Source organism: Saccostrea echinata, unplaced genomic scaffold, assembly GCF_033153115.1.
Source record: "Saccostrea echinata isolate AGI-Se365-2 ecotype Australia unplaced genomic scaffold, CSIRO_AGI_Sech_v1 ptg000030l, whole genome shotgun sequence".
Classification (NCBI taxonomy): Eukaryota; Metazoa; Mollusca; class Bivalvia; order Ostreida; family Ostreidae; genus Saccostrea; species Saccostrea echinata.
The window spans coordinates 5,593,257-5,608,073 of record NW_026889779.1 but is presented as its reverse complement, the minus strand read 5'-3'; the positions used below and the strand labels follow the sequence as shown (position 1 = coordinate 5,608,073).

General features: G+C 34.0%; 1 protein-coding gene across 1 annotated transcript; it reads left to right on the top strand.

The window, feature by feature from the left end:
• Positions 1-445: 445 nt before the first annotated feature.
• Positions 446-14,817, top strand: LOC133197150 (nucleolar protein 58-like). The gene is made up of 14 exons (XM_061333017.1): positions 446-556; positions 2,964-3,040; positions 5,121-5,173; positions 5,534-5,658; positions 6,072-6,208; positions 6,312-6,376; positions 6,539-6,673; positions 6,881-7,026; positions 8,787-8,913; positions 9,097-9,260; positions 9,368-9,502; positions 9,614-9,675; positions 13,381-13,583; positions 14,559-14,817. The coding sequence occupies exons 1-14, from the start codon at positions 512-514 to the stop codon at positions 14,630-14,632; spliced, it is 1,548 nt and encodes a 515-aa protein (XP_061189001.1). The 5' UTR covers positions 446-511; the 3' UTR covers positions 14,633-14,817.

The following is a 14,817-nucleotide window of genomic DNA, read 5'->3' as shown; positions in this document are numbered from 1 at the left end:
TTTTTTTAAGACTGGGACCCCCCCCCCCCCCCCACATGATAATCAGCTGATAATGGTAGAGAAAGATTACTTGATATACATGTTGTTAGAGAAAGTGCTGTACTAATGGTTGGAAAAGCTACAACAGTTTGCAGGTAGTTTGCAGGTAGTATGGGGCAATGTCATGTCAAATCTTGTAAAATAATATGCATATATCATATCAATCTGATTTAAAATCAGATCATCGATGCATTCAACATTCAATCTGATTAAAATCAGATCCTTGATGCTCCTTTTTTCACGATATGTCGCCTCGTAAGCGACATATCGTTAAAAAAGGAGCATCGAGGATCTGATTTTAATCAGATTGCATATATGTATATGATATTCTTCTCTGGTACGTCTTTTATTATGATTGGGATCGAGATACGAATTATTGGGATCGAGATTCGAAATATTGCGCATGCGTGGATGGAAATTGTGGAACCTCGTGGTGTAGATTTATTGATGGTCGAACGAAGAAAAATATAAAATGTTGGTGTTATTCGAAACAGCAGCTGGATATGCTGTTTTCAAGGTGAGCTGATATCTTTATCCATTCATCTTCACTATTATAACGTTGTCAATAATATGTTAGACGGTTCGACCGTTGGTGAGGGCGGAGCCATCAATTAAAGTGAACATTTCTACATTTTATTGTTTAATGAAAGATCAGTGTTAAAATCAAATTGTAATTAGTGTCAGAAAATAATAACAAAGTAAATTTAATTAAAGGTATTTGGTTTTATAAATCGAAAACTTGACTAAGATATTTCATCATGAATTGCCTACCTAGAGTACTCAAAATCAAATAGATTAATGGGGAAAGAGCGTGCACTGGACCAGTCAAGGATTCAACCTACCCAGGCCCAAGAACATTTAAATGTTTTAAAACTCTTTCACCTATACGTATCTGTCCAACAATTAATGCGTGAACTCGCATGAGCATCATTTCTTTATCATTCACGACTTAATTTAAAAACCCCAATCCAGAAACATCAAGTCATTTAATTCTCATCTTTTACTTCCAATGCATGGTCATGACTTCAAATATAAATAACATGAATAAAGACAATATTGTCAGGGACTACATCGGAAGTCAAACATGGGACCCAAACTACAGATGATCTAACTCCTGGGTTATCAGGACACTTATCTGACCAACACTAGGGCTGTGTATCGTGAGGGCTAAAAGTATCAGTATTTTCCTAATTTTAATGGAAAAAATGTAGAGTAAATTTAACGTTTCTGGATTTTTAAAAAACTAATCTGATTCGAATAGTCTGTAGTGCTTTCTAAAACTAACATAAGAGCAAAGTAAAAAATCTTTTTTTAATATCTGGAAAAACAAATTTAACTCAATAAAAGTTTTTTTCCGGATATTAAATTGCATGTTTATGTGAAATCTGTTAAAATTTTAAAACAAAAACTTGTGAATTATAGGGTACATTTCTGGGAAGTATCGAATAGAATATTTATCAATGTATCGAACCCCACCCCCTCCCTGCATCAGTAATAATATTGATGTTTTGTGACATCCCTATCCACCACATAATTAATAAAAAGGATCATATATGGAAGCTTTAAAGAAAAAGATATTTTAGTACTACTAGTACTTAATAATATTGACCTCTTTACATAGATTACCATGGGTAATGTCAAATGAAGATTCTAAGCTAACTAAGTTTTCTCATTGATTTTGGACTTTATACACTAGTCTATGATTATAATCCACCATAGGTTCCAACTGGCTGAATAAATTTTCTGTTCTATATTTTTAAAAGTACTTTTTAAAATAAACATAAGAAATCATTTTAATTTATCCGTTGAAGCATATCCACATGTATAAAACTTCTGAGAAAAAAAAATCACAACAACAAAAATTAGACACAGGTCTCCACCTGCAAATGTATATAGGAACAAGCAGATAATCAAAGACAGACAGACAAACAAACAAACAAACAAATAAATATTTTTAAATAAAAAAAATGAATGAATGAATGAATAAATAAAAATAAAATTTAAAGAAATTAAAATGTATACCCCCCTTCTTGAGTTCATACTATGCAGAATTCAGTAAAGATTTTACCACTATTAAAACATTTTTTTAGGTGTATTATTCAAGAGGAAAATTATACTATGTAACCAAAAAATCATATATTTCTAGTTTGTGTATTGAAAATAATCCTGAAGACATTCGTAATTAATAAATTTTATTAACAAATAAATTATCTCGTTGTTTCTTTTCCCCCAAGTCTGGTGAAAGGGGCCACAGTAAGATCCGCCCCTCCATCGTGCGTAGTATGCAGTCTAGACAGTGACGTCACTGGAATTCGTTAAACTGAGATTTGTTTCACCAAAACATAGTAAGGTTTGTTAAAAGGTGAATAAATCTGTTTTTAAAAAGATAGTACGCATATGAAATATTAATTATGACAGGTTGTTAAAAATTCAACAGTTTCCGCTGATTCAGTCAATGAATGACGTCACATGTCAAGTCTATGACGATCGAGTGCAAGTTAGTTGAAAACGAAAGTAATAAGGATGTGTACTATAAGGATGTTTTTGATTATGAGAATTGATAAAACTTCATTAACGCAGGATTGGAATTAAAATTACGATTCTCCAGCATCTCGTTTATGCGGGAATTTGTCGCGAGATTCAAGATGGAAAAGAGTATGGACGCCATATTGGCGACAAGGTTCTCAGTTCCATAGGTATTGTAATGAAAATATAGTTTACAATAGAATTCAATATATTTTACATACATACGTGTTACCTATAGGGAGAGCTTCGCTCTCACGGGCCCTTTGGGCCCGTGAGAGGGCTCCGCCCTCTATCAATCAAGTGTAATAACCAAGGATGTCCGATTGTTGGCTTGGAGTTCGCACACGTGTGCTTGTGGAGTATATTATACTCAATATGTATTCATTTTAATATTGTAGCTACTTGACGAGAAGAAATTGCAGAAAACAGAAAACTTATACTTGTCTTTTGAATCTCCTGAAAAGGCCAATCAATTGTAAGTCTAGTAGTATATCTGAAACTGTATAATTTGAAAAACAAACAAATTCTGTAGTTTATTGGACAGGTCAATGCATTCATGCAAAGCGAGTAGATGGAATGTTCTATTGTGTAAATTATATTGCTCAAACAGTTGTATTTGTGCTGTGTACATGTATGTGCAAAACAACAATGTGTAGGATAGGGCTGGGACGATACAACTTTTTCTGTATCGATACGTATCCCGATATTTGAGCCAGGATACGATATGTATCACGATTTGTTTAATTGGTTATAAATTCTTTTTTTATATTGAAATGAACAAGACATTTCTTCACAAATAAGAATAATTTATTCAAAGAAGTTATATATCTGTTGTAAAACTTAATTATTTTGGTCCCAATTATTATGTATTTCATATTCATATTTATATTAAGCATATTTATTTTACATATTAAACCCAAAATGTTAAGTTAACAAAGAAAAACATTAGTAAGAATTTTTTGGGCAATATGTTGATATTTCTTCATACGTATCGATATGCGTATCATCCTCACATTGAATCGATATTATCGATATCTCGATATATTGTCCCAGCCCTAGTGTAGGAACAAGGGAAACACATTGGATTTTCTCTAAATATTGATTCAATGCTTTTTGATAGTTAAAAAAACCGTTAAAGGTTCATTTTGATTAAATTGTGCCTACAGCTTAACATAGGTTCAAGCAGAACAGATTTGAATATGTTCAAGTAAGATTTCAAGAGTATTGCTATTGTTTTGAAAGAAAAGTGTCAGATTAATTAGTACATACTGATTATCCCTTTTTAAGGCTGTGGCAATATTCATAAAAAAAAAACCGTTAAAGGTTCATTTTGATTAAATTGTGCCTGCAGCTTAACATAGGTTCAAGCAGAACAGATTTGAATATGTTCAAGTAAGATTTCAAGAGTATTGCTATTGTTTTGAAAGAAAAATGTCAGATTAATTAGTACATACTGATTATCCCTTTTTAAGGCTGTGGCAATATTCATAAAAAATGCAGTTAACAAATCTGCATATGCAGTGTAACAAGAAAGGAGAAAAAAATGTGACTTGAACCCAAGCCCTCTGATAAATATCTATTCAGGTGCTCTACCAACTGGGCACTCTGACCACAGGCGATTGAACCCATCCCACTGCTATTCCTCCCTCCTTAAAAGTCTTTGCCCCCAAAAGACACCAACCCAGGCTCTTCCCTGGCAGGTTTTTCACCTGTCACTTCCAGGGCATGGCATAGCACCAGATGTAACAAGAAAGGAGAAAATGAGAAGGAACACACCGGGATTTGAACCCAGGTCCCGTGAATTTCCAGTCAGGCGCTCTACCAACTGAGCTATCTGGCCACCCCTGGGGATTGAACCTGTCTGATCTCCACAGCAGCAAATTGGGCTTCAGTTTTGGCATTTGTATATCACTTCAACACAACCAATTGAGAAATATATGAAGTACTAGTACTATTTGTTTTTATTGATAACTACAGCATAGGACATTAAAAATGGGGTATCATTGAAGTCTCTGTACCAAGGTTATAGGGGTGAAACGATACACCTCCTTCACGGTTCGATACGTATTGTATAATTTTGTCTCGGTTCGGTTATTTTCGATACGATACATTTTGATAGAAGGAAACAAATTCTACGTTGTTTTATGCTTTCCGTTTCTAAATCTAGTCACATATTTTACGAATTTTATTTGCAAATTGACTAGAAGAAATTGATTAAAATTATTTGACTGTCAAAAATTATTTTACAAGCTATCAGTCATCAAAAATTTACGTTTTCTATACTTATTTATTCTGAGTAACGTGTTATACCTTATGCCAAACCCGACTGAATAACGATCCCGACCGAAAAATGAACCGAATCGAAAATTAGAGATTTTGCACCGTGTATCAAACCGAGAAAAAATACCGCGGTGCATCGATACCGCGGTGAACCGTTTCACTCCTACAAGGTTAGCATGATTTTGTTCCTTGCACACTCATGATATAAAGCAATTTTTGACAGGCTTATGATGTGCTTTGGTGGTGCACATTATATTTTAAAAATATTGTTACAGATTAAAAATGAAACATTTCCGAAAATTCCAAGACACAACAGAGGCTCTTGCAGGTATACTTTTAATTTTTTTTCTTCTATTTTTTCACTTGGTTTGAAAAAGATCTGTGAAGAAATTCTCTTTGGAACAGAACTTCTTGAATAAAAAAAAAAATTGGCATAGTGATTAAAATATTAGGAGATGTGTATTGATAAAACATGACTTTGTGTTTTGATATTAAAGGCAAAATGATTAGTTTTTCCTAAAAATACTTATGCAATCTTGATTTGTATATGTACATATTCCTTATTCAAACTAGGCTTTTGTTGTTAGGCATGTGAGTTTCAACGTAAAAGTAATGGACTATAAACTTGAAATGAGATATTTGTGTATGTTTAAGTGTACCAAGAAAACATTTCTTGTTTTATTTAAAGCTGCAACTGCTGCTGTTGAGGGTAAGATGAGCAAGACTTTGAAGAAACTGATGAAAAAAATTATTGCATCAGATGCACAAGAAGAGTTGGCGGTAGCTGATGCTAAATTAGGAAATGTCATAAAGGTAAATTTATATTTATCAAATCGAACCTCAGTAAAATCTACTACATCTACAAAGATTTTGATTGAAGTTAATAATTTTCAATACAGAACTCTCTATTTTCTATAATTGGGAATGCTAAATGGCCCCATTCCCATTTCAAGATATTAAGGTTACCTTTTTTCCCAAGTAAATTATGTTATTTTCCTAATTGCCATTGTAGTGATGAAAAGATTAAGAAAACATAAGAAAACCAAAATATGATGGGTTTAAATATGTTCATTTTCCCAATATCCCCCAAGTCTTTGCCAATTTCTCCAATTTTGATGGCCCTGGCCTTTATTTAGTATCTAAAAGTAACTCAAGAGAGCTGCATTAACTTGCAGTACAGTCTGCACTCTGCAACATATTGAAACTGACGTTTTTTTTGTACGTAGGAAAAGTTCAATGTTAGCTGTGTATCAAACTCAGCAATCCATGAGTTGATGAGAGGAATCAGGTCCCAAATGGACAGCCTTATAACTGGTCTTCCCCAGAAGGAGATGGCTGCCATGGCCCTGGGATTAGCCCACAGGTAAGATAACCTGATTGTCTTATTTTTCAAAGAAGGGCAATCTCCAGCAAATACATGTATTTAAATGTAGAAAAGTTGATACTGATTTTGGTTTCTATTTCAGTCTTTCACGTTACAAACTGAAGTTCAGTCCAGATAAAGTTGACACCATGATTGTTCAGGCTATTTGTAAGTTCTTATAACTTTGAAGGAATTAAATGAAATTACTTTTAAAAAAATTTGAATCGGAATATTAATGTCTCAGATGTGAAAGTTTCTTCCTTTTGTTAAAAGAAAGTATTTTACAGAGTCAGTAATTGAAGGTTTTAAGCTGTCTCTTTTGAATTTTAGCCTTATTGGATGACCTTGACAAGGAATTAAACAATTACATAATGAGGGCAAGAGAATGGTATGGGTGGCACTTTCCAGAGCTGACGAAAATAATAGGAGATAACTTGGCTTATGCTAAGACTGTGAAGAAAATGGGTAATCTTTTGTGTGAATTTGCATACCAGGAATGTAAAACAAGTCAATTATTAAGATATATTGCATTACATGTACCTCATTCTTACTATAAATTTAAAAATTATAGGCTTAATCAATGTAATTTTTCCTGCAAATATTTTAATAGATTTTAAAAGTGTATTGAAATTTTAAATAAAATATTTGTTAGTTTCTCTGTTTACTTTGCAGGCTACAGAACAAATGCAGTCAGCACAGACCTTTCTGATATTCTGCCAGAGGACATTGAGCAGGAAGTAAAACAAGCAGCAGAAATCTCCATGGGAACAGAAATCTCAGAGGAAGACATTTTGAACATCACTCACCTCTGTGATCAGGTATGTCACTGCCACTAAATTTAGGACAGTAAACATTGAATGTTAGGTAATTACAGTAAAACATGCTTACAGCAAACATTCTTACGATGAATTGATGCTTGTAGCAGAGTGATTTTCATTCCGCATGGTTTTAAAACATATTGTGAACCTACCAGATATAACGAATTACGCTTATAGCAAAGCAAAATTGTCCATCCTTGACAGTTCCTTATAAGTGTGTTTTACTGTAGTTAAAATGACAACCTATGATGCATAATTGTATTGATACCTGATAAATTCTGATGTATCATCTTTTTCGTCACTACCACTGAGGTTGTCATGTAACAGAAAGTAACATCAAGTGTATAAAAAAACATGATTTTGTGTGTTTTTTGGGCTACATATCTGTGATTGTTATTTTATTTAGAATGAAAAAAAAAAGATCGGAAAGGAGGGGGGGGGGGGGGGGGGGGCAGTTTTTAAAGACAAATTGAATTGTTCGATGGTGTATTGGTGGACATGAGAAATATGTCATTATCAACAATCAATGATTAAATAACTACATTGTACTTTATTTAAAAGAACTTAACAGAATTGCTTTTATGTTTGACCCTATTGAAGCCTTTCAGGCTTCTGATTTTTGCAACCTGTCTGTCCATGGCACATGCATGTTTATCTCTAAGAAGCGTGAAAGGATTTCTATGTGGAAAAGTTTCTTGGATCAAGGAAGAATTTCTATGTTGAAAAGTTTCTTGGATCAAGGAAGAATTAATTGGATTTTTTGGATTTTAAAGCAGTTACAGTAAGAAAAATGCATTGAGATTTTTCCCCACTCACTGTGTGCACAGTGTCTTGAAAGTTATACATGGTTTTATGTGAAGTCTTTTGGAGGAGTTTGTGATGGAGAAAGGAAATTTTTTTTTTAAATATTCAGATGAACACATTGAATGCTGCAGTAGGAGAGGTCACACAACAATACAGACAAACATTATTTTAGAGTTCACTGTCTCTTGGATTACATCATGAAGTTGGCAGAGATAAATCTGAATGCCTGTAGTGCACTTAATGTGTAAGACCACACACATAGATTCTCACACTTCTGTTTTTTGTTGTTTTCTTGAACTTTCCCATCAGCCTATGAAGAAAGTATTCTGAGCTGATGTTAGGGATGAGTCATGTCGTCATTTATTTATTGTCTGAGGCGGGGGAAAGTGATTATTAATGATCTCAGTCATAAATATGTTTACATTAAAGCATTAATAACTGTAATTAAAAAATAATGTCATTGTGTTCTAAATAAACACTGGATAAAGTCAAAACAACATCAAGACAAAACAGATTATTCTTTGAATTTATTTGCATGTTTTCTTATTTTAAAAATGGAATACATGTAAAAATCTTAGTTGTATCATGGGTTCTTCGGATTTTTGCAGTCAATGATGTACCAATATTCTGATCATCTGATTTAGTAAATGAGGAATTTCACACATTGTCTGTTCATATCTGAGACTGCTGTATACTGATATTTGAGTCACTTTTAAGTGGAGAAAAAAAACTTTACTTTGAAGGCAATTAAGTAATAAAAAAATTTTCACTTTTATAAGTGATGTATAGAAGTTACAGATTCATAATGAAAAGACCAATCAGATAAGGACATTTCAGGATGAAAGTACCATAACTTAACAGAACTGGAAAAAGGACACATTTTATTTATAATCTGCCCCCCTGCAGCAAGGTATTTATTAATGACTAATAATTTTCTCAAACAATCCTTTTTTTAGGTTATAGAAATTACTGATTACCGTCAGCAACTGTATGAGTATGTGAAAAACAGGATGATGGCTGTAGCTCCAAACCTAACAGTGCTGGTAGGGGAGCTGGTGGGGGCGAGGTTAATAGCCCATGCAGGTAATTATCAGGGAGTGATTGTTATCAATTCAAACAAGTGCTTGACCAGATTATGATGCTTTCCACCTTATGACAACAGTCAGACACAGAGAGGAGTGTATGAGTGTTATTAAGAGGCTTGAACTACAGAAAGATTCACAATACACTCCTCTCTGTGTCTACTGATATCTGCCTATATTGTAGGCTCCTTGCTGAATTTGGCTAAGCACCCCTCATCCACTGTTCAGATACTTGGAGCTGAAAAAGCTTTGTTCCGAGCCCTGAAAACCAAACATGACACACCTAAGTATGGTCTTATTTATCATGCTTCACTGGTGGGTCAGGCTAACCAGAAACTTAAAGGAAAGGTGGGTTCTCAAAAAGGTCACAACTCCTTTACTTACAAAATCCATAATAAAACCTCATAAAGAAGGTCACCAAAGCTATGAGTGAAATGTGTTTACGTTTTTGTCAGATGTCCAGAATGTTGGCAGCAAAGGCTGCCTTGGCAATTCGAGTGGATGCCTTGGGTGAAGACACTAATGTGGAAATGGGGATGGAGCACAGAGCATTGCTGGAAAAACGCATGAGGGCATTGGAGGAGGGAAAGGTGGGTGGAATGTACAGAATCCAGTTTGAGAACATTCTGAAAATCTTCTGCAAAGGAGTTTGCTAGAACTGTAAATACAATTATATTTTCAAAATGGGTATTTTATTTCAGGCAAGGAAAATCACAGGAAGTGGAAAGACTCCAGCAAAATGGGAGAAGTACCATAATAAAAGGTCAGATTTGGAAAATGTTATGATATGGCTTGTGAGCTATGTTCTTGCATATGAAATGTGTTGAAGGAACAATTCAGACCTCTTTCGTGTAGCATGCAAAACATTGCAGACAGGGGGATCACTTAATACAATGTGTGTCCAGCTATTTTTTTCTTACTTGGAGGAATAACATTTTGACAAAAAAACCTGAGAACCCATATTTTAAATCAAGATAGTAAAAACTTCATTAAATGATGCTATAAGATGCAAACATCACATAATAACATGAAATTGTTTGAATGGCCAGTTCATAAAACTGCAGTACCGCAAAGTCGCTTGTATTGGCCACACATTTTTTCCTCAGAAAATTATTTAAAATTAGGGATGTGCTTAATACATCGGAACAAAATACAACCCAATTTTTTCCAGGTCACTTTCTCAGTGCCGAGGACCATTTTCCCGATCCATTTGAATTGATTACTCTTTGTAACCAATTACGTCAAAGTTTGTTACTATTACTCTAATTTCAGAGTCATATATGTCAGCCCTACCTGTTGTATTCATATACATCTACCCTACCTGTTGAAAAAAAAGATAATCGTTTCATAAATAAAATCATAATGAAAAACGATCTTTGTTTTATTTCAGCGTATTCCGCCATTTTGAACTACCGTCGCTTATATCATATACAAGAACTGCATGACACTTAAGACATAGATATATTAATAATTCTATATGAGTCAACAACTATAATCTTTGTGATATATTTTGAATTATCCTTAATTCTATATCTTATTTTTATTTCTTTAAATTTCAGATATGCAATTAGAGGTGAAAATTGTTAGGGATTCTATTGTCGCAACCGTTCACGGTAGCTCAGTCGGTAGAGCGCTCGCTCCGTGATCGAGAGGTCGTGAGTTCGAATCTCGGCCGCGACAGACCTAAGTCGATAAAAAATAGGTAGCAACTGTTCCTTCGCCATGCACTCGGCACTTTGAAGTGAAAGTTGCGGGTCCTTCGGATGAGACCTTAAAAACCGAGGCCCCGTGTCACGGCAGGCGTTGGCACGATAAAGATCCCTCACTGCCCAATGGCCCTGAGTGCCAAGTAAAGGTCAAAATTTGAAGCCCTTCACCGGTATATGGTGACGTCTCTATATGAGTGAAAAATTCTCGAATGGGACGTAAAACAATATACAATCAATCAATCAATCTATTGTCGCGTCATTGCTATATATAACTTCAGACTATGTTGTCACGTAGGGCATGACCATTGTTTATTTAACAATTATCACCTCAACACCTGCAATGAAAGCAACACGTTTTTTAAAAGAACTTAAAACACATTTCAGTCGGAAGCATATATAAAAACGTATTTGTAAAATACAATCAAGCACATTCAAGAAAATATTCATAAGACATAAATATGAAAATGTTCATTTAGCACGTCATCATGGTCACAGCACTGATTGTTCATTGCACTAGCTAACTAAAATAATTATCAATGGATACCAAGAACTGTTTTATTATCCAAATGTTTGACACTAATATCGCTTGGGTATGATTTTTGTTTACGTAATTACTGACACGCGCTTGTTGTGCATTATACTGGTAAGCATAACTTCATAACACGCTTGGAATTAATTTGAAAAGAAAATAATCAGGTATTTCTTTTATTATCTCTGGATAGATAATTATTAAAAAGATTAAATTTAAATGATCACACATGCACACTTTTAATACGTAGAGTAAAAAGCTGACTTGCTACTTTCGTTTGAGATTCGTAACTTTTTCCTCCTTTTATCTTAAGTTACTGTACTAGAAAAATTAAAGTCACATCCAATTTATGCGTTTTTTGGATGTGCATTTTACATAGGACCTGCGTTTTTTTTCAAGATTTTCACCCCAACTTTGGGGTTGTGTCTTTTACACCATTGCGGCCAATACACACGACTTTACGGTAATGAAAGAGACACCATGTCGAAAAAAGGGGAAAATTAACAAAAGCAGAATTTTTGCATGACACATGCAAATTTTGTTCAGTTCTTAAAGATATTAGGTTTCAGAAAATTACAAGTTTCAAAACCTAAAAAATCTACTTTTCTGGAGAAAAATAAAAGTAACAAGATGTGTTTGTGAAACACTGATGCCCCCGTATGGCAGCTTATGTCGAAGGTTTAAGTTTCTCAAATGCAAGTCAAAATCCAGGCCAAAAGATAAAAAATGTTGATACCCAAAGAAAGATCTTGTCTTGAGGAAAACACCTGTGAAATTTGAAAGACCTAGATACATCTGTTCAAAAGTTATGGTGAAAGTTAAAGTTTTTTAAATAAAAGTCAAACGTCAAGGTCAAAGTGGTTGGTATCCAAAGGAAGATCTTGTCACAAGGATTACATATGTGAAGTATGAAAGCCCTAGCACCAACCATTCAAAAGTTATGGCCAAGGTTAAAGTTTTTCAAAAATAGGTCAAACTCCTAGGTCAAGGTCAAAGGGTCAAAGTGGTTGGTATCCAAAGGAAGGTCTTGTCACAAGGATTACATATGTGAAGTATGAAAGCCCTAGCATCAACCATTCAAAAGTTATGGCCAAGGTTAAAGTTTTTCAAAAGTAGGTCAAAGTCCAAGGTCAAGGTCAAAAGGTCAAAGTTGTTGGTATACAAAAGAAGGCCTTGTCACAAAGAATACACATATGAAGTTTGAAACCCCAAGCTCCAACTGTTCAGAAGTTATGGCCAAGGTTAAAGTCTCATAAAATTTTGCAAAAGTGGGTCAAACTCCAAGGTCAAGGTCAAAAGGTCAAATATGATGGTACCCAAAGAAAGGTCTTGTCACAAGGAATACACATGTGAAATATGAAAGTCATAGCTCCAACCAATCAAAAGTTATGGGCAAGGTTAAAGTTGACAACAGACAGACAGACAAACAGATAAACAGACAGACAGGACAAAAACAATATACCCCCGGGATCTTTCGATCCGGGGGCATAAAAATAATTTTTATTTGCCCCAACACAAAAATATTGCATCACTTCTTCCTCTTTATTGTACGTATGCGCAGAAGAGTTGAAGAATTTACCATGGTCAATTCCATAGATATAAATGTAGGATATAATCTTCAATGAGGATGATCAGAAATTATTCCTCACTTTTGCTTGCTGCAGTTCAGTGTTGTTTACAAGTTTCACGCTAAAAGTAGAAGTTGCGTGACCTTGACATTGTTGACATTAATGATAATAACTAAGCGATATATATACCTTTGCTTTTCCGGCACTTACATTTTGCAGTTCTTTTCTTGCTTTACAGTGCAGTTGAGTTGTCAAAACTTCACTTTATTCATATTTCACATAAGTCTTTTGTTTTATGATACAATTATCTTGAAAGAGACACATGATTTTGACTCATTATGTAAACTTTAACTGTGTCAAGGTCAATCTCTATATTTTGTATAATCTCAGAAGAATAACATATACTTAACATGTTATAGTAAGTATTTCATATGTACCAAAAAACTTTATCCTCATGTATTTCTAATCTTCTTAAAGCTTTCAGAGGATATTGTATTGACTGTGTTTAAAAAAAAAGTTAAAAAGATTGAATTTTTAAAAATGAATCCCTTGACCTAATTATGAATTGTATAATTTCTGATATTACTGTGGAGTACCTGGTAGCAACACTTGTATTCCTTAAATGCTTTGACAAAATGTTCAGTGATTCCTTTCTTTTCCAGTGAGGTGAAGACTTATGACACATCTTTTGATTCTACATTGCCAAGTGCATCTAAGAAACGAAAATTTGAAGAGAATGGAGAGACAGAGGATGATGTCAAGCCTAAAGTTCTCAAAATGGAAGAAGATGGTGATGCTCCTACCTCAGAGAAAAAGAAGAAGAAAAAGAAAGAAAAGAGAAAGAGTGAAGAACCTGTTGAAGAAGGTATGGATCAAAGAGAAAGGCATATAGACTGAGACAGGCCTAGTTGAGAACTCTTTTTGTAGAGATGGGGGTGTTAAGTTTGCAAGCAAGAAACGTTATATTGCTTGTAACATGAGTATGTGGTTTTCTTGTGGTTTTCTGTATTGCAGTTTCAGTGTTCCAGTTAAAACATACTATGCTGTGACTTGTCAAACATGTATAGGACCAATGATTAGGGTAGACCTCAGTTCCACAAGTCCAATATTGTTGTAAAAAGGATTGTGTTGCTGTCTTGCTGGTCCTCTGTATTTTACCACCTTTAATTTTTTTTTTTTCAAGAGGGCACTGTTGATGACTCTTGTTTTCTGTTATTTTTATCTGTTGCAATGCGGATATGTTAACCTTAGAATATATCATGTTAGAAAAATTAAAGTACATGTATTCCAGAATTCTACAATTAACTGAGACAACCTATGTTAATGAAGAGTACTATTTCTTCCAAAAACATGAATTTTTTTATCCACTTATTCTGGTATCAACCCCTTACCTTGCAGATTTATTACTATATTGGTTTAGCAGGAATCAGATTTAGTGTTGATACATGTATCTTGCCTAAGTCATTTCAACCACAAGTTAATGAATACAGAAAAACGTGATTATATCGAAGTACCAGGGTCAGAGGATTTGCTTTGTTATAAGCAACGAAGTGCCAGGGACAGAGAATTTTGCTTTGTTATGAGTATTATTCATTACATCCAATAAGAGTATAATATACAGATACTGTAAAATCACGGGGAATGAAAATCACTTCACTGTAAGCGTAATTCATTACAAGTGTGTTTGCTACAAGCATTTTTTACTGTACTGTTTTATATATCAGATTTACGTTTTTGCAAATGGTTTCTTAGACTAATACATGTATAGGGATGATAAATGCAAAAAAAAATATATAACCATTTCTTAATTAAAATGTACATCATAACATATTTCTTGCAGTTCTGCCTCTTGAAAATTCTGAAAAGAAGAAGAAGAAAAAGAAAAAGATCAAAGAAGAGCCTGACAGTGACTGATGACATCATTATTGACATAGCAACCATTACCAATGTGTTCCACTGTTAGATTTTTCAAAACAAGTCAGAATGTTACAGGAAGGGAGGATGTGTGTATGTTGGTTGTAAAACTCATTTACATCATTTACATTGTTATTGATGAATTGTTAAATTTTACAGGAAGTAAAGAGACATTTATTATTTCA